Genomic DNA, 23,760 nt, shown 5'->3' with positions numbered 1-23,760 from the left:
GATCTCGCGCCGGCTCCTCGGCATGTGCGTCACGGTCGTCACTTTGCGATCTTGCCGCTCTCGATGGTCGCGACGTTCGAGGTGCTGCAAGACGCGTCGTCGACTGGGTTTCCGCACACGAACGCCGTGCTGTCGATGGTGACGTTGGCACTTCTCGTCGGTGTCCTTGTCGCCGGTGCGGTTGCGGTGCACCGCAAGACCGAGGCGGGTCTCTCCAAGTGGCACGTCCGCGTCGTGTGGGGCGTCGTGTACGGGCCGTACTTGTACAGCCACCGGCTTTTCTTTGTCGTTGCGGCACTCGTGCAGCTTCTGACGGGTGTTCTTGTCGCGAGTGTGACCGTGGCCAGCGCCGCGCCATTGATTGCGCTCATTGCGCTGCGGGTGGTCTACGTCGTAATCATCGTTGTCGTCCGACCGTTCCAGTGCACGATCCAGCTGCGGTGACCGTCGCGGTCGAATGCATCCTTGTCGTGGTCTACGGTGTCGCGGCCGGCTTAATGACGACGCCGATCGAGATTGGGACGCAGAAGACGCTGTCGTATGTGATTATCGTTCTCGTTGTCGCCATGGTCGTGTGCGTCTTTGTGCGGCAGCTGCTCATGCTCTGGAACTTTGCAAGCGGGTGGGCCAAGCACGACGACGAGGACGACTACTCGGGCGTGCCGACCGTCCACGAACACGAGTGGGAAAGTGGCGCCGACAAGTACACGATCTCGCTCGCGTCCGGGTCGCACCCGCGCAGCAACCCGTTGCACGACCCGGACGACGCCTATGACGTGCCCGATACGATCCGACTCGCCTCGGACAAGCACCGGGCGTAGTCGGCCTTGTATGTTTCCGCACTACTAGTACTGCCACGACGAAGTCCGTGTGGGTTGGCGTGCGCATCTATGGTGTTAATGCAACAGAGGAATTTGCATGGGACTTTGTGGTCGAGTTGAGCAAAGAGCGTCGATGTCCAAGCGGAATCGCGCACCGTGAGACCATAGCTCTTCTCGCGCAGTGGGGTCGACGATGTGCATCGCTTTGAGCGCTCGAGGCGCGACATTGTGGTGGAGTTGGCCAGTCACGCACATAGGGATCGAAATACGGTTGCAGGTCCTGCACGTCCCGCAGAGCCGCCGCTTGGCGTTGCATAAGTCCCACGTCAGCGACTCGGTGCAAACCGTCAAATCCGCTGCGATCGCGCCGTTGCCGGTGGTGAAAGCAAGCACAACTGCATGCTGTTGTTTTCCCAGATGCAACGGGAGTGGCACGTGGCGTATGCAGCACCATCGAGACGCATACACAGTGTTTGTCTTTCGAGTCACGTGGAATGGACAGTCATCGACGTACCGTCGGTGCTAGTATCTTGATGTGTCTTAGTGTCTGTCGTTGATGGAACCAGCAAACGATGCTTCCTCCGATGCCATCGACGATCACGGTGCGGACGCTGCGCAACGACGGAAGGTGCAATGGCGTCGGGTCGGTGACGGTCCGGAGCCATCTCGAGCCGTTGGATCGCACACCAAAAACCTTTCATAACCACGGAGCTGCTGCACACTAGCAGCTTGCAGCGCACGCGATAGCCAGCAGCTCTGAGCTCCCAACAATCCTTCAAGCCTCAGCGACCGAGAACGTCCCAACCGTGTCCCAGCGCTTGTCGATTCCTTGAACTTTGACACCCATGCACAGAAAACGAAGCCGTCGTTTCTGCGACGGGTTGTGGTCGTGCACGGTACAAGCCGCCCATCGAGGCGACGCTTCCGGCGTTATACTATCACTGAAGGAGCAGCCTCGAGTCTACGTCATCGGCGGCGTTGCCTTGGCTTGTCATGCCATTTAGCACATCGTGGACGCACTGGGCCTTGACGGATCGCGGTCCTTGTCGCGCCGACGGACCAATCACGACGTGGGCGGGTGATGCTGGAAACCACGTGCTGGACGATCGCCATACCACGTGGTCGCGGCCAAAATTTTGACGTCTGCTCGATCGCGTTAAACGTCAATTAGGCATGGTTTGACCCGGGTAAACGCCGGGTTGGGGAGGTTAAAGGCAGGTTCGACCGCGACGTGGCACGTTTAACAAATGCAAACAGCGTTTTGGTGCGTGACGCTCGCACGATCACGGACATCCAGCAACCCAAGACGTGAATTTGCATTTTCGATTCGGTCGAGTTCATTCGCAAGTGACGACGATGCCTGCCAGCACACGCTTCAAGGCCGTCGCCGTGCTGTGTCTCCTCACGGTTGCGGCCGTTGATGGCCGTGACCTCGTCCACGGCGCCGTGCGCGCGACACTGGATTCGGAAACACCCGTTCCGACATTCGAGCCATCGACAGCACCGACAGTGGCGACAGTGGCGCCAAGCCCACAGGTGCTGAGTCCGATTCCGACAACGGCCCCGTCGACTACACCAACAACGACACCAAGCATTACAACAGCACCGACTACGACGCCTAAGCCTGACAACAATTCAACATCGCCAGCACCTACGCCAACAATTGGCAACACGACTGCACCGGCAACGCCCAAGCCCGATGAGCCGTCACCGTCGCCAACGCCAACAACGACGACCAAGCCAGACGAGCCGTCGCCGACACCAACGACGACGCCCAAGCCTGACGAGCCGTCACCGTCACCGTCGCCGACGCCAACAACGACGCCCAAGCCTGACGAGCCGTCACCGTCACCGTCGCCGACGCCAACAACGACGCCCAAGCCCGATGAGCCGACGACGTCACCAACGCCAACGACGACGCCCAAGCCTGACGAGCCGTCACCGTCGCCGACGCCAACGACGACACCCAGGCCCGATCGAGCCGACGCCGTCACCAACGCCAACGACGACGCCCAAGCCTGACGACCCGACTGCATCGCCGACGCCGACGCCCATGCCTGAGGACCCAACGGCATCTCCGACGCCAACGCCCAAGCCGGATGATCTGTCGGCGTCACCGACGCCAACACCATCAACGACGCCCAAGCCCGACCCGACATCGGATGCGTCTGGCACACCAACACCTCAGCCCAGTCCGACATCGGAGCCATCTACCCCGCCCACACCAGAACCAACTTTAGCTCCTGAGCCAACGAAGCCGACACCGTCGTCAAATCCTAGCGAGACGACGCCGATACCGACAATGATCGTCATCGACATTACGACGCTGCCACCAGCAACTGTCGATCCGAGTCTCGAGAACCTCCTCAAGAATCCCGAGACGCAGACGCCGGCGCCCACGAACCTCGACAACCAGTTCTTTGGCCAAACGACAGCGCCGTCAAGCAACGCGACGACGGCACCGGTACTCGAAGACCAACAAACCGTGCCGCCCAACGACCACAGCAACATCAACCGCGGCGCCGGCAACACCGGAGGCGACACGACTGCCGAGCTCAAGGCCAAGGCCACGGTCGGCACCGAGTCGACGTCCGAGCTCACGGTGCGCTATGTGACGGCCGCTGTCGTTGCCGTGACGGTCGCGACGCTGGCGTTCTTTCAGTTTCTGGCCATCAACCCGTCGTACATTGCACCGGATGCAACGATGGAGCGGGCGTTCGCGCCCAACGCATGGGAGCTGCCGACGTTTGTCGGGTTTCTCCAAGGCATCAGCGTGCTCTCGCTGGTCCACAACACGAATGTGCCGCAGCTCTTCTACATGAACTTTCTCGACTCGCTCTCGTGGCTCAACTTTCTCATTCGGGCGTCGGCGTCGTCGGCGTCGACGAGCACCGTAGCGTCCGTGCAGCTCGTGAGCCACCGGCAGTTGGGGCCGCACCGGCAACTGGCGTCGACGTCTGGCTACGACGCGTCGGGGTACATTGATTTCTCGCTGCGTGCGAACGTGGCCGAGAAGGACTGGTTCTTCCGTCTCTGGGCGACGGTGCTGGTCGTGCTGGCGGTGCTGCTGCTGGTCGTGATCGTGACGGCCGTCGTCGCCAAGTGCTTGGTGCAGCGCGGGAACCCGTTCCACTCGGAGACGTCGGACTCGCACAAGCGCAGTGTGAGTCTCCGGTCGATCTCGCGCCGGCTCCTCGGCATGTGCGTCACGGTCGTCTACTTTGCGATCTTGCCGCTCTCGATGGTCGCGACGTTCGAGGTGCTGCAAGACGCGTCGTCGACTGGGTTTCCGCACACGAACGCCGTGCTGTCGATGGTGACGTTGGCACTTCTCGTCGGTGTCCTTGTCGCCGGTGCGGTTGCGGTGCACCGCAAGACCGAGGCGGGTCTCTCCAAGTGGCACGTCCGCGTCGTGTGGGGCGTCGTGTACGGGCCGTACTTGTACAGCCACCGGCTTTTCTTTGTCGTTGCGGCACTCGTGCAGCTTCTGACGGGTGTTCTTGTCGCGAGTGTGCCCGTGGCCAGCGCCGCGCCATTGATTGCGCTCATTGCGCTGCGGGTGGTCTACGTCGTAATCATCGTTGTCGTCCGACCGTTCCAGTGCACGATCCAGCTGTGGTGCACACTGGTTTTGGAAGCGCTCTTGGTTGTCATTTATGGCGTCGCCGCCGGTCTCACCCCGCTCGGGTTGGAAGTCGGGACGCAGAAGACGCTGTCGTATGTGGTTGTCGTCGTCGTCGTCGCGATCGTTCTGATCGTCTTCTTGCGTCTGCTGCTCATGCTCTGGAACTTTGCGAGCGGGTGGGCGAAGCCGGACGACGTCTCGTACTCGGGCATCCCGACGGCCCACGAGCACGACTGGGAGAGCTCCGGCGCCAACTACACGATCTCAATTCAGGGCGCCGACTCGTCACCGCGCGACGCGTCGGCGGCGTACTCGACCGACGACATGCCCAACACGATCCGGCTCGTGCCCTCGACGCACCCGACGCGGTCATGGAAATGACATGTAATAGATGATCACCCCTGTAGCTATGAATGCATTCGACACGTTTACATGATGCACAGATTGTCATGAGCTGCGCTCCGTTTCTTTGAAGCGGTTGTGAACACTGCAAACGGGAAGGAAGCATCAGACAGCATCGACTTGTGTTGGGGCCACCAAAAGAGCGCGACTGCGATCGAGTGATCAGAAATGCACGCACGCATGGATAGCTGCAGTAGAACCCTTCACGTCTTCAAGACCAAGACTCTTGGGACCATCCTGCCCTACTACTATATAGCAAAAGTATTGTACTAGTAGTCGTGCTGGGACTGCTACTCCGGCGTCCACTGGTCCACCGCTGCTCTTCAGGTCGCCAGAGCGCGCTCGAGAGACTCGACGCTGCCTCTTGCAAAAATGAACGATTCTTTTTTACGCAGCTACGACGCGATGGCGACGACTACACCCGTACGGGGCCAACGTCGCCCATGGTGGTCGTCGGTGGCGCAAATTTCGCGATCCACCAGCATCCGGATACGTTGGCTGTTAAAAAGCGCTCTTTAAAAAGGCACAGTATCCGGATGCCACACACGCAGCATGGCTGGAGCACTCTGGCAGGAGGCGCATGTGCTCGACGCGGCCGAGAACGGCGTCGTCCTCTGGCTCATGGACCCAAGCGCCGGTGCGACCACAGCTTCTGCCTATTGACTTGGTGCTAACGCGCGGCGTAGAGACACCCAAGGTGCATGGCACGGTCGTCGCCGCCATCTTTGCGTGGGTCGAGGTCGTTGCCTTTCTCGGCGAGACCTTCCTCGTCATGGTGCTAGCGATCGCGTCGCGCTCAACGCTCCTGTACCTCCTCTCGTTCCTCATGGAGCGCGATGCATCGGCGACAACGATCGTGGATGCAATGTACGACGCCGTCTTTGTCCTCGCGTGGCTCTTGCATCGGTACGCGACCTTCTTCCATCTCTCGCCACGCGCGCTCTGCGAACGGTACATCGCTTCCATGACGCCTGTCGTATGCAGCGATGGATTAGGCTCGGGCTCTTGCGCTGGCGACCGCTGGCGACCTCGACCAAGTGGCTCGTCGTGTACCATCTCGCTGGGTTTGCGCTTGTGGTCGCGTACCAATGGCATACGACCGCTTGGTTTCTCTCGCTGGACAACTACTACGACGCGGTGACGGGCCAGCTCCAGCTCGCGCGCATTTGTGAGATTCTACTCTTGTCGCCGATCAAGGAAGAGATTGTGTTTCGCGGCCTTGCCTTCCACCTGCTCCTCAACCGGTACAGCCGTCGCCATTTGCAATGAAAACCGTTCATGTCGTACTATGATGGCCGTAGGATCCCGAGCAATGGCGTCGCGGCCGGGGTCGCCAGCGTCCTCTTTGGCTGCACGCACCTGATCAACCTCAAACACAGCAGCTTCTCGACGCCATATGTGCTGCTGCAGACCTGCCTCGGCATCGAGATCGGCTTGTACTACGCAGTGCTCTTTGTGCAGACGCGGCAGAACCTCCGCGATTCGATCGTACTGCACATTGTCAACAACGTCCTATCGAGCTTCCTCTCGACCCACACGGACTTTAGCGCGCGCCCCATCTTTGCCGTCTTGTGTACGTAAGCAGCTGGATGGTAGAGCATCATGGTGTCTATGCTAGTGCTGCATGCGATCGTTGTCTACTTGGGCTTGACGATCACGTCGATCCGCGCGATGCAAGCGCCTCGAAAGGCTGCGTGAAGCTGCACGCAGCATCATCATCCTGCGTCGTCGTCGTCGTCAGCATTTGTCGTAATGCAGGCTATATGGATGGATTTGGTCGGTCGAAGTGGACCAAGAGCATACTCACCGAACGAGCTACCAGCTCGCTTCGGGAAAAACTCAAATCCTCCTACAGCAAGCCGTAAGTGGCTGAGCTACCGGTACTGGATGATTGCGGAAGGGGTGACTCTGCGAGACAACGCGGCGATGAAGAGCAAGGTACTCGCCCCGTCCATGGCCCGCAGATGGTCACTGCGAACGCCGACGGCGCAGCTGGTGAGAGGAGCAGATGTGTATGCAGGCACACCGATTCTTCCACAAAAGAAAAGAACATCCGACAGGTGGAAGCCGCGTCGTCATCAGCACACTTGTGCTCGTCCTGCTTGCATACGCAGGACGGAGGCATCGTAAAAAGTATCTCGCATCCTGCTTCTTCCTGGTGCGTGGGCGGAAAGAGCGTCGAGAACGACGATATTGGTGCACAGAGCCGGCGAAAGCTACTTGGTACTGTGTACGAGTCGACCACGACGTACTTGTATGGCTATCTCAGCTGCTATCACTCGAGGCACGGCGGCGACTCGCAACGGAACTTTTCATGTAATGCAAGATGTCCAAGGCTGTGTCCAAGGTGTCGGTACGGCGTCCTTATCTGCCACCTGGGGCTGCCACGTCACGAAGCGTTACACGAACCGACTGCCTCTACCCAGTGGCCTCTACCGACGCCATGCATCCAATAGTTGGTTACCTTCTGACACGAGTCTCGTGATCGTAGCGTCATTAGGAGCTGCAGTTGCCCCATGTGAAAGGCCTTGAGCTGATCCCGGTGGCGAGCCGTATGACCGTAGCAGCAAAGGCGTGCCGAAGCGTTGCATGATCGCGTCAAAGATCGCCCGTCGACGCAGCACCTGATCCGATATGATGCGGGATCAGGGGACGCGCGAAGGTGGCATAAACGGGCGACCCGGCCTCGGCATTGCATACGCTTGCCGAGGCGCTGGACCGACGCCACCTGGAGCCTACCCGTGGGACGTTGGTGTCATGCCTGCCGGGCCACCTGGGATTGAAGAACGCGGGCGCGGTGGCTTCGGCGACGCTAGTACCCACGTCCTATTACTCGGACGCGGCAGCCGACGGTCTCTACACGTTAAACACGATTTGAGATATGATGGGCATGTCGGCTGGTCGCGTCGTGCGTTGAAACCTGGGGCCTCTTCACAAGTCCACGTGCACTCGGTCGCGCCACCTGCTTGCGCCCGCGTCTCAGTGTGCTACCGCGGCCGTCCAATTCCCGTAGTCAGTACAATGCAACATCCGGCGCACACTACCATCGCAGGTTCGATTCCCTGCCTAATGTCGCCCTGCATTCGAAACCCTCTTCTCGTCAGTGGGCCAGCAGTTTTCTCGAAGGTCGCGGCCATCTCTGCGGGCGACAATACGCCCGCCGCGCGCGTCCCGTACTGAAGAATCGCGCGTAATCGTCGTGGGCTCGAACCTGACACGGCCGACGGACGCTTGAACGACATAGTATCCGGTCGCACACACCCGTGGATCACGGGGCACCGACACGATGTGTGGCAATTGAAAAAGACCGCTGCAAGACGAACTTGAAGTGCGAAGGCAGGTGACCACGCACCCATGTCAAGAGAGCCCCCTGACAGCACGCCCAGCCGGCGACGTGACATACGCTGGGAAGAACAACCCTTGAGGTAGGCGCAACGCAACATCCGTCTCGTCCGTCTCCTCCACTTTGCAATTTGCCATTTCCTGTGCACGATGCTGGAGCTGCTTCTCTCGACGACGACGACGACGATGTCTCCGACGTACCAAAAGTGCGGCTACCGCACGGGCAAGTGTACGCACCCGAGCGCGCTCAAGCGCAACGGCCAGTTCCATCGGCTCTGCGCCTTCCACCGGCAAAAAGCAAACTGGAACCAAATGAAACTCGACCGAAAGAAGCGCGAGCGCCGGGCATCGACGGACGACGACGACGCCGTCGCCGTCTTCTCGCCCGCCGCCATGTCGCCGATGCTGCCGTCGGCCCTTGACGACGGCCCGCTCACGCTTGCGTCGGATGAAATGGACTTCTTCTTTGACGCCATTTTGTCATCCAAGACTCTGCCCGACACGACGTTTTACTGACGCGCGGTCCGAGTTTTTGTTTCCTAAGTTAATGCACATACAAGTTTAGTTTCATTTAATCTCTAGTTGATGGTCGCTCACGACTCGGGGCACACGTTGGTCGCACGAGCAAAGGTATTGTAAGGATTTGTAGCACGATGTTCAACCGCCGAGAACGTTCTCGGAGGAAGATGGCACGAGGGTCCGGTGGGTGGCACTCGTGTCGCTTCATTGACAGGACAGACACTGTGGTCTGCACGTGGACGAAGCACGCATCGCTATTGGCGGGTGCGTCGCGATCGCTGGAAAGGCGGGCGACGTGTTGACGCGACAGTGTCGCCGCGATGCAGAAAGGACGATGCGATGGCACGCAGTGAACCATAGTCGATACATTAGGCCCTTGTGGTTCCATCCATGGCATCGCCGCGCCACGTACGTCTCAAATGGCTCTTGGTCGTCCAGTACGCAGCAGCACACCGCCACGAATATAAGCCGAGAAGATGCAATGATTCGCTTGAGGCGACGAGAATGCGAGGCCAGTGGGACGGTAATGCAGGTGAGCGGCGGTGTGCTGGGTGCGTTGACGCGAGGACGCAACGGTCAAGACATGGTGTCTCTGCAACATTCAATGAGACTCACCCATCCAGATTCGGTACCGCGCCACGCCTAGTATAGTACTAGACGACCAAACGAACCCAAGTTGGTGATCCAGCCAGTTAGTCGATCCAGCTATACTACTCAGAGCTCTGTAGTAGTAGAAAGCTTCGTGGCGGGAGTGTGTTCACGCTGCGACGGCGAGAGTTGTTGTGTGTTTGCTGTCGCGCATGCAGCACCCACCAAACGACGGTGCGCGTCCTCATGCGCGAATCATCGCGCACCCGCCTTGCAGTCGGCAAGCTATCTCGACGACGTCGGGCGCGCATTCTGCTATGGCCTGCGCTTTCGTAATATGGAGCTGTAATCATGGACTGTACTTTGACCGTGCCCCGGCGCACGATGGAGGCGCCGCAAGAGAAAGGGGTGCACCAAACAACTAGCAATCTAGTCATCTAGCTGTAGGGAATGTAACTGCCGTGACAGACGGTTTCAATTAGGATTGGCAACGTGCGGTCCCCGTGGCGCCGACATGGAGAGGATTTTTACGCGCATCGGTCCGACGGAGCACGGCACCGTGTACGCGAAGCGTCTGGAATGGCGAGTCGTGGCACGCAGTAGCAGCGACCCGTCGGCGCGCCATCGACGGACGTAGGCACCGGTGCGCTGCGACCGACGACAGCTATGAATCTTCAACAATAAGAGCTCTACAACACTGTAGACCACGTCCATGTGATCGCCGCAAATGATACTTTGTACGAAATGGTATTATATCGTGAGAGATTACGAGCAACAGGTTTATGCGCGCGAGTCGATGAGCCGGATCGTGTTGGGCACGTCGTAGTCGTCGTCGCCCGTGCGCCGGTCGGGCGTCGTGTGGTGCGACGACGAGCCTTGGAGCGAAATCGTATAGTTGCCGTTGTCGGTGTCCATCTCGTGCTCGTTGGCCGTGTACAGGCCCGTGTACTGGTCGTCGTTGGTCGGCTTGGCCCACCCGGACGCGAACGTCCAGAGCATGACCAGTTGCCGGAGCAGCATCGCAAGCACAAAGACGCACACAAGAACGACGATGACGTACGACAGCGTCGTCTGCGTGTCCACCGACAACGGCGTCGATGTCATGCCAATGGCGACACCGAGAATCGCACACAAGACCACGTCAAGGACGATGGTCGCCCAGAGTTGCAGCGCGTCCTTGAACGGTTGCAACACAAGGAGCAGCACAACGTACAGAGCGTGGAGCACGATGAGCGCGATGAGCGGGCCGGCGCCGGAAGCCGTCACGTTGGCGACTAGGACACCGGAGAGGAGCTGGACGAGAATCGGCACCACAAAGAAGAGACGCCGGCTGTACTCGTAGTGGCTGTAGAGGACACCCCAGATGACGCGCACCTGCCACTTGGAGAGACCGGCCTCGGTCTTCTTGTAGACAAGGACCGCACCGCCGACGAGCAGTCCGACAAGAAGCGCGAGCGTCACCATCGAGAGCACGGCGTTCGTGTGCGGGAAGCCGTCGCCGAGGGACGCGTCTTGCCGGATCTCAAACATGGCAATCATCCCGAGCGGGAGATACGCGAGCGCGAGCAGCGAGACGCAGATACCAAGGAGGCGCTGCGAGATCGAGTGCAGCGATTGGGCGCTCGAGTGCGAGTTGGACGAGTCCGAGTGGAACGGGTTGCGGCGCCCCGACTTGAGCCGCCCAATGACACCGACAATGACGGCGGCCGCCAAGACGATAGCAACAACGACGAGGACGGCGATCCAGAGACGGAAGAACCAGTCTTTCTCATTGACGTGCGACCGGAGCGAGAAGCTGACGTAGCCCGAGGCATCGTAGTCGGACTTGACCGTGGCGAGCTGCCGATGGCCCACCGCGGCCGGACTGAGCTGGATCGAGGAGACCGTGCTGGAGGTACCCGACGGCGCCGAGGCCCGAATCAAGTAGTTGATCCACGAGAGCGAGTCGAGAAAGTTGACGTAAAAGAGCTGCGGGATGTTGGCGTTCCGTACAAGCGAGAGCGCACCAACGACCTGGAGGAACCCGACAAACGTCGGCAGCTCCCACGCGTTGGGAGCGAACGCCCGCTCCATCGTTGCGTCCGGTGCAATGTACGACGGGTTGATGGCCAGAAACTGGAAGAACGCCAGCGTCGCAACCGTCACGGCGACGACAGCCGACGAAAGATAGCGAATGGTTTGGTGGGCCGTCGACTCGGCGCCGACCGTCGTCTGCGGAGCATCGTTGACGTCCGACTTGCCACGGTTGATGTTGTTGCTGTGGTCGTTCGGGGGCACCGTGCGCTCGGCGTCGGGGGCAATCGTTCTGTTGGCAGGTGCAGTCGTCGCTCCGAGAAACGAGTCGCCACTTGGCGCTGGGGTCGGAGGATCCGTCTGGTTGAGGAAGTTTCCAAACGATGGGTCGACCGTGGCAACGGCAGATGTCGGGATATCGAAAGGAAGCTCAGTCGGGATCGGAGTACCCGTGGATGTCGGGGTTGGCGTCGGGACTGATGTCGGTGGCTCCGGAGTCGACGCGTTGGGCACCGGCGTGGGCACATCAGACGTCGGAACGGGCGTCGGTGGTGCCGGAGTCGACGCGTTGGGCACCGGCGTGGGCACATCAGACGTCGGAACGGGCGTCGGTGGTGCCGGAGTCGACGCGTTGGGCACCGGCGTGGGTACATCAGACGTCGGAACGGGCGTCGGTGGTGCCGGAGTCGACGCGTTGGGCACCGGTGTCGGCACATCTGTCGTCGGAACCGGCGTCGGCGGTGTTGGGGTGGTCACGTTGGGCGTCGGCTCGGTTGTCGTTGGCGTCGGTACGGTCGTTGTCGGCGTCGGCTCAGTGGTCGTTGGCGTCGGCACAGTCGTTGTCGGGACCGGAACCGGTTGCGTCGTGGCATTCGTATCGTTGGAGCCGGGCGGCACGTCTTCCATGATGGCCATCAAACGCAAGTCGCGCACGACACCAAGAGGTGGAGCATCCGTGCCAGCGGCAGGCAAGATCTCGGGTGCTGCCTCGTCAAAGGTCGGGTCGTGCACGAGGAGCACGTCCTGCGGCGACGGCTCGAGCACTGCGGCCGCGACGACGGCAAGACCACCCAAGAGCGCAACGAACCCGCGCATGCTGCAAATTGAAAAGTGAGCACCGCGTTTGGTTGTCAAGCGTGGTCCACCTTACAATCCTGCCAATGACACGGCGTGACACGCACCCGGGATGTACAGCACGTGCAATTAGCATGTGCAGCAGCACGCGTGCAAGTGATGCGCACATCCAGCTCCGACGCTGCGGTCTCACCACCAGCTCATACATTGGGGACCTGGCGTCACAGCAGGCGCGCGCTCGGACGCTGCATTCAAGACCGGCGCAGTCGAGCTCACAACCACGACAACGACAATGCAGCTCATCACAGACGTCTTGCGTGTCGCAGACGATGGTGCACCCATGTGGCTACTCTTGAAACGCTACCCGGGACCGGTATTTAGAAGAGGAAACACGACCAATAGGATCTAGAAATCGTTTAGATCGTGGCTGCAGCAGCTACAGCTACCGTGTCTGCCGTGCGCATCGCACAGAGCTCTCCTTGCACGCTCGTTCGTCGTGACGACGACGACAACCTCATCATGTTACAACCGTACATATGTATGGTCGTGTTGTACTGACTCGGTACACTTCAAGAACCATGATACCGTTGCTTCAAGAAACGAGCGGGTGGCGCGACGACGGCGACAATGCAAACAAAGCCTGAAAGGCTCACCGAGTGCGCGGGATGCGCGTACCAGTGCATGTATAACCTCGTTCTTGCCAACACGACGGGATGCAACGGGTATTGCAAGCGTTCATGGAACAGAGACAGGCTATGGTTGCTATTGCTGATACCTGAGATTTGCAGCATTTCGTTTGGCTTTGGGGACAAGATGACTATTAAAAAAATACTAGTATATCGGTAAAGGGCATTGGTAGTGTTTCATTAGAGAATCGTCCTTGCTGGCCTAAACGCTTGACATTGGATCGTTGGATTACCGGCCGAGAGATTTCCATGGGCGACCTGTTGGTGCGTTGCTTACAGGGCCTCGGCTGTGTGCGACTGCGATGGGATTTGTTGTCCGTCGGTTGTAGCCGACTTATTTGGATTGACAGTGAGCCATCGCTACGTAATCACGTCGAGCTTTAACACCGAGGAGCTTGAAAATGTACATTCTGCAAGTACACAGTGCTCCCTCAATGGTTCTGAGGTCACCAAGGTTTGGTGACGTGCGTCAGAGCCATTGCTCCTTGGTGACCACGGTACACGAGCCCACGGTCGGCTACCATGCATGGTTGCCACGCTCCGTGTCTTCAACGACAACTTGGCTAGTCACTCCCTACCGAAGAGTTGGTCGAATATTGGAGTCGGGAAATCACTGCACTGCCGATACGTATAATCTCGTCGTTCCGCAGTACTTTGAGCTGCGCCACCTTCGACACAGTTGATACATGCTTGATACTCGTCTTGATACATACCTGGCGATTATGATAGCCATTGTTGTGCCTTTGTTCTTGAGTCGCATTGTACGAGAGTCTCAGGGGCCACGCATGCACGGTGCTCTCGACACCGGCGAGCCCATGGCAGTACCTAGTGTCCTGCCAACCCAATGCGCCCCGGAGCCTCGGACCTGGTCTTTTCAACCAATCCAGTGCAGGCATGTTTCTGTGGCCCAATCCAATCGCCGCAAGACAGAAAATCATGGATTGGCTAAAATTGCATCTCGTCCTCGCGTCTACACCAATTGGAGGTCGCGACAGCCGCCATGCTCCACGACGACGAGGACCCGTCGACGCTCTGCGATGTCTTTGCGCAGGTCACCGCTGACGTGGCAGCCGCAGAAGGCTCATGGCTCATGCTAGATGCTCCAAGTGAACGAAGACATGATCGCAGCGATCGCCGAGCACCAGAACTGGAGCGACCCGAACGCGTACCGGTCGCTCGAGACCGCCCACGCGTACCAGCGCATCTTGCACAAGAACCTGATTGAAATGGCCAACTTTGTCGACTCGCTCTGCGGCGTCTTTGTCGACGTGGTGCGTTCACGCAGGCCTCCTCGCATGCTTCATTGCGTGCTAGGACCACGGCACGGCCACGGGCCGCCCGTCACCGCTGCCGAACGACGTCGTCCTGCTCAAGAAGCGCAAGCCGTCGCCGCCAAGCAGCGAGACGACGCCATTGTCCGAGCCCAGCGCGCTCTTGGCGACGATCCAGGCCACCGAGCACTTTCGAGCGCGGCGCCGCACCGAGAAGGAGTTTGTCTCGTCCCAACTGCGCATCCGCGAACAGGAAGCTGCCAAACCACCGCTCGTACCAGACGTGGTGGCGCTTCCGAAGGCGCCGTCCATGCTGCGGCCGTCACCGCTACCGTTGCCAGCGTCGATGCCAATGATGCCGGTCTCCAAGAACCGCATCGTGGCCGCCAAGGAAGAATGCCTCGACTGCCATCGCCTCGGCAAGTCGGTGACCGATTGCCGCGCCGTGTACAAGCACACGGCGCTGTCGTGGAAGACCGTGCCGGTGCTACCGCCGGCCATGTACCCGCCATTTGGAGGTAATTCTCGATCGGATCATCGCGCAACAGGGTACGGCTGGTAGGAATGATGTCCATGTACCCGCCGCCACCGCTATACCCGCCGGTGTTTCTAGCCGAGCACGCATATCTACCACTGCGCGCACCGATGCTCGCACCGCCAGCTATCGTTGTCCCTGCCAAGGCGGCACCCCGCCCTCTCAAACGTACCTCTCTTCGGAACGGGCGTGGACTGAATGAGGCGCAGGGATGTGCGAAAAGTGCAGAGCCGAGCACCAAAGCGTCTACCAGTGCCGGACGACGCTGGGCCACACGGCGCCCGAGTGGAAGCGAGCCAACAAGCCGGCGCCGCCAGTAAGCTCGATGACACGAAGGCGACCGAGGCGACGGCTCATGGTAGGAGACGGGCGCTCGGTCGTACTCGCGCTGGAATGAAAAGGAAATGCAAGCGTTCCAAGACCTCGTCGAAGTGCACGGCTACACGGGTGCGTCGTCGAGATCGAGGTTGAGCCATAGTACGCTCATCATGCGACGGCTAGATCCGGCGCACATGGCCCCGTTTATTCCGACCAAGGACGTCAAGCAGATCAAAAGTTATTTACAGGTAAAGACGACAACGCGTCTGCTACCAAGCGACGATGAGAGATCATCGCTGTCGTGTGCGTAGCGCTACAATAAGCAGCGAAGTGCCGACGACCGGCGCTGTGCGCTCCGCGACAGCTGACACATCGATCGCCATGGAATTGTTTAAAAAAGAGATGGCCGCGTCGGGAATTGAAGCCGCTTGTTCCGAGTGCGACGTACTGCGCTGCGTTGGCGCGTTGGCAAAGACGCTGGCGATGCCATGTCCCTTGGCACCTCCTCGAAAAAGGTGCAAGGTCCACGACGCACAACACTTTGCGGATCGTTTACGACAAAAAGGGGTCCGGCGTGCCAGGAATTCGCACAATTAGTACTATCGTGGATGATAGGCGAGCGCTCCTGTGCGCCAGCTTCACACACCGGCGCTTCTAGCCACATAAGGAGAGCCTTAACTAGAGTATGCTCGTGCTGCACAAGTCGCACCGTCTTGCCAACATCAATGCGCGGGCTTGTCACGTCGTTCGCATCAGTCGGACTGTAAACATCCGTGGCATCCCGAGCTCTCTCCGCACGATGATAATGCAAGGGGCCTCTACTCACCGGTTCGAGGACCTTGGATAGATCGAGTATCGAAAGCGGTTGGGCTCATACAACGTGTGCCAATGCACCTCGGCCCTTTTATACTATACGCTAGTCGGCGAGCTGTGGTCGGCGAGAGAGGTTGGGTTCGGTGTCCGGATATCCGAGTGTACTCATCTGTGCGAATCGCATGTCTTGCCCTGCGCCGCACCTTCCCGGATGTGTTATCCGGATTACAATATTCAAAGACAGAGGTTATCTCGGATCTTGCACTGGTGGGCCTTCGTTTGTATGGTCGTTTGTATACTGAAAAAACCTGTGAGAAATGATGCTTGACTTCCTTGTCGTGGGGCCCTCAAAAGTAGTTTTTGACTGCCGCCCGGAAGAGCGTCAAGATGAGCAGCCACCATGGAAAGTCGGTCGACCTGCAGATGTTCGAGACGCATGCCAAGGCCGTTGTGCGCGATTACTACGTCGAGCCCCGCATCGGTGCGTGCGCCTGCGCGCGCTGCGTCGACTCATACCAAGCACGTAGACTACCGCACCATCTCGGGCGTGAACGGCCCGCTCGTGATTCTCGAGAACGTCAAGGTACGCGGCCTCGATAATGGTCATGGCCTTGCTGAGCCTCCTTGCGTAGCTGCCCAAGTTTGCCGAAATCGTCAACCTGACCTTGTCGACGGGCGAAGTGCGGTAGGTCGCCCGCGCCATGGCCAACGAAGCTCACGCACGCTACGTGTAGCCAAGGCAAGGTGCTCGAGGTGCAGGGCAGCAAGGCTGTCGTGCAGGTCTTTGAGGGCACGGATGGCATTGACAACCGTCACACGCACTGCGAGTTTACCGGCGATGTGCTCAAGATGGCCATCTCGGAGGAGATGCTCGGCCGCGCCTTTAACGGCTCGGGCAAGGCCATTGACGGCGCGCCGCCGGTCGTCGCCGAGGACTACCTCGACATTGAGGGCCAGCCCATCAACCCGTCGTGCCGTGACTACCCCAAGGAGATGATCCAGACGGGTATCTCGGCCATCGATGTCATGAACTCGATCGCGCGTGGCCAAAAGATCCCGCTCTTCTCGGCCGCTGGTTTGCCGCACAACGAAGTATGCATCGGCCTTCTCCGTCCCGATTCCTCATCTTTGTTTGCATTAGATTGCCGCCCAAATTTGTCGTCAGGCCGGTTTGGTCCAGCGCAAGGACGTCATGGACTCGCACCAGGACAACTTTGCCATCGTGTTCGGTGCCATGGGTGTCAACATGGAAGCCGCTCGCTTCTTCCGCAACGATTTCGAGGAGAGCGGCTGCATGCAGAACACGGCGCTCTTCATGAACTTGGCCAACGACCCGACGATCGAGCGTATCATTACGCCCCGCCTCGCCTTGACGACCGCCGAGTACCTCGCGTACGAGCGCGATCTGCACGTGCTCGTCATCCTCACCGACATGTCGTCGTACGCCGACGCGCTGCGTGAGGTGTCGGCTGCGCGCGAAGAAGTGCCCGGTCGCCGTGGGTACCCCGGGTACATGTACACGGATCTCTCGACGATCTATGAGCGCGCCGGTCGTGTCATGGGCCGCAACGGTTCGATCACGCAGCTCCCGATTCTCACGATGCCCAACGACGACATTACGCACCCGATCCCGGATCTCACGGGGTACATCACGGAGGGCCAGATCTACGTCGATCGCCAGCTGCACAACCGTCAGATCTTCCCGCCGATCAACGTGCTGCCGTCGCTTTCGCGTCTCATGAAGTCTGCCATTGGCGAAGGCATGACGCGCGACGACCACTCGGCCGTCTCCAACCAGCTCGTACGTAGTACTTTATCTGTCGCGTGTGAAGATCGACGACTCACGTGCGGAGCGTAGTATGCCAGTTATGCGACGGGCAAGGACGTGCAGGCCATGAAGGCCGTCGTCGGCGAGGAAGCGCTCTCGATGGAAGACCACTTGTACCTCAAGTTTACCGACAAGTTTGAGGGCAAGTTTATCGCCCAGGGCCCGTACCAGTCGCGCGATATCTTCGAGTCGCTCGACCTCGCGTGGTCCCTCTTCCGTGCGTTCCCGAAGGAACTCCTCAAGAAGATCCCCAAGAAGCAGCTCGACCTGTACTACGCCCGCCGGACGCAGGTCCGCGAAGGCTTGGGCCACGAAGAGATGAACGCCCAGGAGTAAACACGTTCGCTCCACGATGATGATGCACACAACTGTCGTCCAACGATCTGATATACACTTGCAACTGTTTTCTTCAAAGTCTTTGCGTGCCGATGGACGCTTGTGGGTTGCGTCGCGTGAAGGGTTCAGGACCCGGACCAGAGACTCGACGTGTCTCCATAAGGCCATGGTCCTCGTCAACGGTGCTGCGACCAGTGGGCTAGATATAAGTGTTCTCGTGCTGCTGCTGGACGTTTCTTGAGACAGCAATCGAATCTCAACCTGAATCACAAACACAGCCCCACAAATCTCAACAACCCTTGTCCTACATGACCCTGGGTGGGTGATCGCGGTGGAATCTTTTTAGCCAATCGCATGCGTCAAGAGCGCCTTCCTACCAATCAACGACGCCGAAACGATACATTTCGCACCAATCAAACGTGACGAAGACGCGAAAAGCATCGAAAATCGAATCTTTCGATGTCGACGCAGAAAAGCCGGCGATCAACTCTTGCTTGCGCCATGTCGGTCGTACGCTGTGCATGGGAAGCTGCGGTGCATGCCGGCGACGTCTGCGCCATGCAGGCGCTCCTCAGCTCTACCGCCATGGCCGACACCGGTGCCCACATGACTTGCGTTCGGTCGCTGCGAGCCACCGACAAGACCGACATCGACCGGTCATCGCTGGTGCACGCGCCCGTGGCCACCGAAGCGCCGTCGACAACGAGTCCGGCGCTGCATATTGCCATGCGCAAGGGCTACACCGATGCGATCGCGCTCCTCTTGCTGGCTGGCGCCGACCCCAATGTCCTGGACACCGTATACACCTCGTCCTCGACCTGCGAGCTAAGGCCCATGATGATGCAACCATTAGAACGGGTGGACACCCTTGTACATGGGCGCGGCCAACCCCCGGCGTTATGCAGCACTAAAGCTGCTCTTGGAATTTAGCGCCAACGTGCACCTGCTCCAGGTAGGACCCGCTTCGATCCCCACCTGAACGCGCCATTATGATATATACGACATGGGTATGTGCGTAGAATGGCGAGACGGTGCTCCACCGAGCGACAAAGGCCGGCCACGCGACGCTCGTCGAGCTCTTCTTGCAGTTTGGCAGCTGCCCCAACATGCTCGACAAGGCAGGCTTTGGACTCGAATGCACCCGCCGAGACTCATGCGCAACGTGGGTAGGCGTGGGAGACACCTCTGCACATCGCTGCACGCAAGCAAGAACACGGCGTGGTGTCCCTCTTACTGCAATACGGCGCCAACGCCAACGTCTTCGACAGCGTACGCTGCACGACATTCGGGACGTATTGGTCTGACGCGACGATCGAGTAGTCGGGCACGCCACTGCTTTTGCAGGCCATTGCCACTGGCAACGACGTCCTGGCCCGTCTCCTGCTCGACGGCGGAACCTCCGAGACGCCGTACGAGAGTTTTGTCGCATCGGACGTTGCGGATGCCTATGTAGCGGGGACATACGAGCATGCACGCGGCGGTGGCGTCGTCCCAGCACCTCCTGGTGCGAAAGATGCTGCAGCAGCACGGCGGCAATGCCAACCTGCGCAACAACAAAGGGTCCATCGGCTTCTCCAGCGTACGACGTGCCTCTCATGTCCCTGTTTCAAGATGTTGACGCTACGTCGTTGGCGTAGCTCGAGCTCGCGCTGCAGCGACATGACATTGCGATGGTCCATGTCCTGTTGGCGACCGACACCATTTCCATCGAGGTATCGATACCTGCCGGCATCATATACAAGATCGTAGTGGTTCATGCGTAGACGCGCCTTCGGTCGCTGCGTATGGCCATCGAACTGCACTCTGTCGTCCTCGCCCGGCTCGTGCTTGCCAACCACGCGCGCCTTTGCACCAAGGTGGCCAAATCCGTGTCTGGGTGTCTGATGTATTTCAACATTAGGCTGGACACACGGCGCTGCACATGGCCGCACTCTGCGGCGGCGACGTGGCCATGACGACGATGCTGCGGGAAATGGGCACCCCCCTCAACGCCCCCGACAAGGTAGACTGGACTGGGAGCAGCGCACGTGTGTTTCCAAGAAAGCTAGATGGGGTGTACCCCGCTGGCGTACGTGGCCCAGCGACGTCATGTGGCGCTTTTCAAGCACCTCGCGACGACCGGCGCCGTCATTTTATCGTGGACGAGCATTGCCCACGACACGGTTCAATTCCTGCGTCTCGGATTTTACTAATGTATTTGGTGTCTAGTATTGCAACACGCTCTGGCCGTGGCTACTAGAGTGCTCCCGCCACAGCTTGACGGGTCTCTTGGATGCTGTCGCTCCGCTGCTCGAGGTATGTAGTAGCGCGTTTTCTACTGTGCGGAGGTTAGGTTTGTGATCGTTGAAGCCTAGAACACGCCTTTGATCCCCATCCTCGCCGTGCTCTTGGACAATGCCTTTATCAGTGCGAGTCTCGCCGTGGTGGAGCTCTGTCTGCACGCGCCATTGTCGCGTCGCCGCGAGGTCCACCGGCCACATGCCGCACCGACTCTGACGATGATGTAGATTGTGGACGTACTGTACACGTGGGCTATCGAGCAGCGCCATGGATACCTCGTCAAATGCTTTGCCGATCTGCGGACATTCTAACAAGTGGTTGTTTAGTCAGGCGTTGGAGGGTTAATGAGCTTTTGATTCGCACTTTAGATTTTGGACCCGCATTTTGCGTTTTTCCAGCCACATGGAAAGTCCCCGTGTCCTTGGTGGCGAGCCGATGCTTCATACTAGTACGCCAGCGCGTCTGACATTGTCATATTCTCCATTAATCGGATTATTCACAGACAAATCTGTGCATGATTCGGCCCAAGCGACGAACGACTCGCTGGCAGCGATCTTCCGACACGCATTCTGATTGGCTACAAGTGGCTGCCTGTTTTCAACGCCCACAATCCCACACGCTAGGACGAGCAACATGCTGCTCGACCTGGGCCCAGACGTGCTCGAGGTCGTCGCCGAGTACGTGGACGTGCGGTCCTTGCTGCAGCTAGCAGCCACGGCGCGCCTCCTGCATACCGCCGTCGCCGCGTCGCCGGTGCTCTGGGAGGCGCTCTGCGTCCGCGACTTTCGCATTGCGCCGCAGGCGTTCCCGCGGGCAACGGCCCATTGGGCGACGCTGTACCGGCGCATGCACGCGCCCATCGTGCTGACCTGGGGCGTTGGTAGCAACGGTCGCTTGGGCCCCGGCGCCGGCCGCGCGACCGTCGATCGTCCCCGCGCCATCGACACGTCGGCCCTGGGCAAGGTCGCTCGCATCACGTGCTCGGGCTTTGGCATGCACGCGCTGACACAAGACGGACGCATCTGGTTCTGGGGCTCGCTCAATGGATATGGATCGCACGGTCCGCTTCCGGTCCCGTTGCACGAGCCGTGTCGGAGCCTGAGCAGCGGGCGCACGCACGGATGCGCGCGGGGCGAGAGCGGCGCCGCGTACGCCTGGACCGAGTTGGGTTCGCCTGTCCAATGCAACTCGGCAAAGGACGCGCCCGTCGTCGACGTCGTTGCGGGCTGGAGCCACGTCGCCGTGCTCTTTGCGAACGGCGCTGTCAAGACGAGCCACCTTGACGACCTCGACGCCATGGCCTCGAAAGCCATGGTGCAGCTGCCGCTCGACGATGCCCGCGCCGTGCAAGTCGTCGCAGGGGAAGACTTTACCGCGGTCGTCACCGACGCCGGTCACGTATACCTCTGGCGCCAAAACCCCATGGACCTTGCGCGGCTCAACGACGACGATGGTCGCCCCGTCGTTGCGACACATGCTACGGCGTGCTTCCGGACGCTTTCGATTTTCAACGGTCGTACCAACTCGGTCCAGTGTTTTGCCGTCACGAGCACCGATCTCAACGACGTGACGCCGGCGACGCTGGCGAGTCTCGGCGTGTGCAAGGTGACGCATGGCGACTGGCACTCGGGCGTGCTCACAAGCACGGGGCACGTCTGGACATGGGGCAATGGCTCGGCCGCCCTCGGCACCGGCGACCACGGCAACCGCGAAGTGCCGACACCGACCCAGGTGACAACGGGTCTCGAGAACCTCTTTGTGTTTGATATTGGCTTTGGCGGGTGGCACTCGGCGGCGCTGGCCGTCGCCTTGTGAGAATGAGTGCTATTTGAGGACAATTCGTGTGCAATCGAACCCAACATTGTCTTATTGTCCATTTTACGGTTCGTCATTGCGTCCTGTCCCACGAGTACCTATTACCTCTACAACTCGACCGTTTCACGTTGAGATCGAGTCGTGAGCATGCGTTGGAGCACACGTCGATGCAGTCGTTGGGCGACCGCGGTGATCCCTCTCGCATTGCTCTGTGCCGGGTACCGAGCTCATGGATCAACGACAAAGCAGGACATGGGCTCGTCGAATCCGGCGCTATTTGAGCGCCGGTACTGGGAAACCAAGGCACTCGGTCGACTCTGCGCCGTATGCGAGCCATCTCATGTAAGCCTCGTCACGCCGTCGCACTCCCCACCTTTTCTCTCGTGTGGGTGTAGAAGCGTCCTGATGGCGTCGACGCTGCCGTCGATGCCGTCGGTACCACACCGCTCATGGCAGCGGCAAGTAGCGGTGACGTGGAGACCTGTCGTGCATTGCTGCGCGCCGGCGCGAGCGTCGACGCCACCGACTCGGTACGCTACCCTATCCGACCATATATCATGGCAACGCCCGTGGCGTAGGAGGGATCGACGGCCTTGCTCGTTGCTGCGTACTGCCGACACCTGGACGTCGTCGACGTGCTCTTGGCCGCCGGTGCCGATGCCAGCGCGCCACGATCGGTACGGCCAGTGATGCACGCTCTCAACACGGCATCGCGACCACGTCTAGTCGGACGAGCTCACGGCGTTGCACGTGGCAACCCGTTTTGGTGACGTGGCGCTGCTGAAACGACTGGCTTCCGATGCGCGGTGTGTGCCGTCGGACGCTCGGTTACTGCAGCTAGCTGCGTTTCACGGCCATATCGAAGCAACTGCATTTTGGCTTGCGGCCGACGTGGTGGACATTGCCACGGTCCGGACGAGTGCACATTTTGAGCGTCCATTATCGTCATCATTCGTGTTCCTAGGAAGGACCGATGGCACTGTGCTCGGCCGCCGCCAACGGGCATGACGCAGTCGTCGCTCTGCTTCTCCAACACGGCGTCGCTGCCGACGCGATCGACGTACGCTCCGACGCTTCCATGCTCGTGTTGATGTGTCGTCGTCGTCGTCGTCTGCGTAGGAAAATGGCTGGACGCCCTGCTTGGCCGCTGCCGTGCACGGTCACGACACCGTGGTCCAACGTCTCGTCGACGCCGGCGCCGCGGTGGAGCACATCGACGAGGTACTACGCACCGAGACGATTGAGCGATGGTGGAGAGAGACTCCTGTAGGCTGGCAACACGCTCGTGCACCTTTGGCGCAGTACAACCGCCCAGAGCTGCTGCGGTCGCTCTGGCCACGCCTCGAGGCGCGCCTTCCCGGTGTGCTCGCTGCCGTCAATCACGTATGTTACGATGGATGAACCGGCATGAGGATGATGCTATGGGAGCGGCAGCGGGGGTATACACCGCTCCTGGAAGCCGTGGCGGGCAACCATATTCATATGGTGGACGAG

At 59.7% G+C, this 23,760-nt stretch overlaps 9 protein-coding genes across 9 annotated transcripts; 8 read left to right on the top strand and 1 right to left on the bottom strand.

Moving 5' to 3' along the window:
* Positions 1 to 497: 497 nt before the first annotated feature.
* On the top strand, positions 498 to 821 carry SPRG_20499 (hypothetical protein; the record flags this gene model as incomplete). The annotated part of the gene is made up of 1 exon (XM_012347199.1): positions 498 to 821. The coding sequence occupies one exon, from the start codon at positions 498 to 500 to the stop codon at positions 819 to 821; it is 324 nt and encodes a 107-aa protein (XP_012202589.1).
* Positions 822 to 3,123: 2,302 nt separating this feature from the next.
* Positions 3,124 to 4,827, top strand: SPRG_20498 (hypothetical protein; the record flags this gene model as incomplete). The annotated part of the gene is made up of 1 exon (XM_012347198.1): positions 3,124 to 4,827. The coding sequence occupies one exon, from the start codon at positions 3,124 to 3,126 to the stop codon at positions 4,825 to 4,827; it is 1,704 nt and encodes a 567-aa protein (XP_012202588.1).
* A 573-nt stretch (positions 4,828 to 5,400) lies between these two features.
* SPRG_20497 (hypothetical protein) lies at positions 5,401 to 6,546 on the top strand (the record flags this gene model as incomplete). The annotated part of the gene is made up of 5 exons (XM_012347197.1): positions 5,401 to 5,485; positions 5,535 to 5,799; positions 5,844 to 6,092; positions 6,150 to 6,421; positions 6,467 to 6,546. 5 exons carry the CDS (start codon positions 5,401 to 5,403, stop codon positions 6,544 to 6,546), a joined length of 951 nt encoding a protein of 316 aa, XP_012202587.1.
* Positions 6,547 to 8,340: 1,794 nt separating this feature from the next.
* Positions 8,341 to 8,706, top strand: SPRG_20496 (hypothetical protein; the record flags this gene model as incomplete). Its single annotated transcript, XM_012347196.1, has 1 exon — positions 8,341 to 8,706. One exon carries the CDS (start codon positions 8,341 to 8,343, stop codon positions 8,704 to 8,706), a length of 366 nt encoding a protein of 121 aa, XP_012202586.1.
* Positions 8,707 to 10,077: 1,371 nt separating this feature from the next.
* Positions 10,078 to 12,405, bottom strand: SPRG_22209 (hypothetical protein; the record flags this gene model as incomplete). Its single annotated transcript, XM_012347246.1, has 1 exon — positions 10,078 to 12,405. The coding sequence occupies one exon, from the start codon at positions 12,403 to 12,405 to the stop codon at positions 10,078 to 10,080; it is 2,328 nt and encodes a 775-aa protein (XP_012202636.1).
* A 1,665-nt stretch (positions 12,406 to 14,070) lies between these two features.
* On the top strand, positions 14,071 to 15,562 carry SPRG_20495 (hypothetical protein; the record flags this gene model as incomplete). Its single annotated transcript, XM_012347195.1, has 8 exons — positions 14,071 to 14,121; positions 14,168 to 14,341; positions 14,385 to 14,859; positions 14,904 to 15,044; positions 15,086 to 15,192; positions 15,239 to 15,323; positions 15,378 to 15,442; positions 15,506 to 15,562. 8 exons carry the CDS (start codon positions 14,071 to 14,073, stop codon positions 15,560 to 15,562), a joined length of 1,155 nt encoding a protein of 384 aa, XP_012202585.1.
* Positions 15,563 to 16,361: 799 nt separating this feature from the next.
* On the top strand, positions 16,362 to 18,236 carry SPRG_07890 (V-type proton ATPase subunit B). The gene is made up of 6 exons (XM_012347162.1): positions 16,362 to 16,488; positions 16,535 to 16,590; positions 16,640 to 16,692; positions 16,742 to 17,099; positions 17,149 to 17,808; positions 17,866 to 18,236. Exons 1-6 carry the CDS (start codon positions 16,395 to 16,397, stop codon positions 18,169 to 18,171), a joined length of 1,527 nt encoding a protein of 508 aa, XP_012202552.1. The 5' UTR covers positions 16,362 to 16,394; the 3' UTR covers positions 18,172 to 18,236.
* A 493-nt stretch (positions 18,237 to 18,729) lies between these two features.
* Positions 18,730 to 20,762, top strand: SPRG_20494 (hypothetical protein; the record flags this gene model as incomplete). The annotated part of the gene is made up of 13 exons (XM_012347194.1): positions 18,730 to 18,969; positions 19,025 to 19,123; positions 19,191 to 19,289; positions 19,342 to 19,440; positions 19,492 to 19,580; positions 19,639 to 19,750; positions 19,809 to 19,883; positions 19,935 to 20,027; positions 20,072 to 20,173; positions 20,220 to 20,333; positions 20,380 to 20,466; positions 20,526 to 20,636; positions 20,679 to 20,762. 13 exons carry the CDS (start codon positions 18,730 to 18,732, stop codon positions 20,760 to 20,762), a joined length of 1,404 nt encoding a protein of 467 aa, XP_012202584.1.
* Positions 20,763 to 21,084: 322 nt separating this feature from the next.
* SPRG_20493 (hypothetical protein) lies at positions 21,085 to 22,266 on the top strand (the record flags this gene model as incomplete). Its single annotated transcript, XM_012347193.1, has 1 exon — positions 21,085 to 22,266. One exon carries the CDS (start codon positions 21,085 to 21,087, stop codon positions 22,264 to 22,266), a length of 1,182 nt encoding a protein of 393 aa, XP_012202583.1.
* Positions 22,267 to 23,760: the final 1,494 nt, after the last annotated feature.

Source organism: Saprolegnia parasitica (genome assembly GCF_000151545.1).
Source record: "Saprolegnia parasitica CBS 223.65 unplaced genomic scaffold supercont2.34, whole genome shotgun sequence".
NCBI lineage: Eukaryota > Oomycota > Saprolegniomycetes > Saprolegniales > Saprolegniaceae > Saprolegnia > Saprolegnia parasitica.
This window is presented reverse-complemented; position numbering and strand designations above follow the sequence as displayed.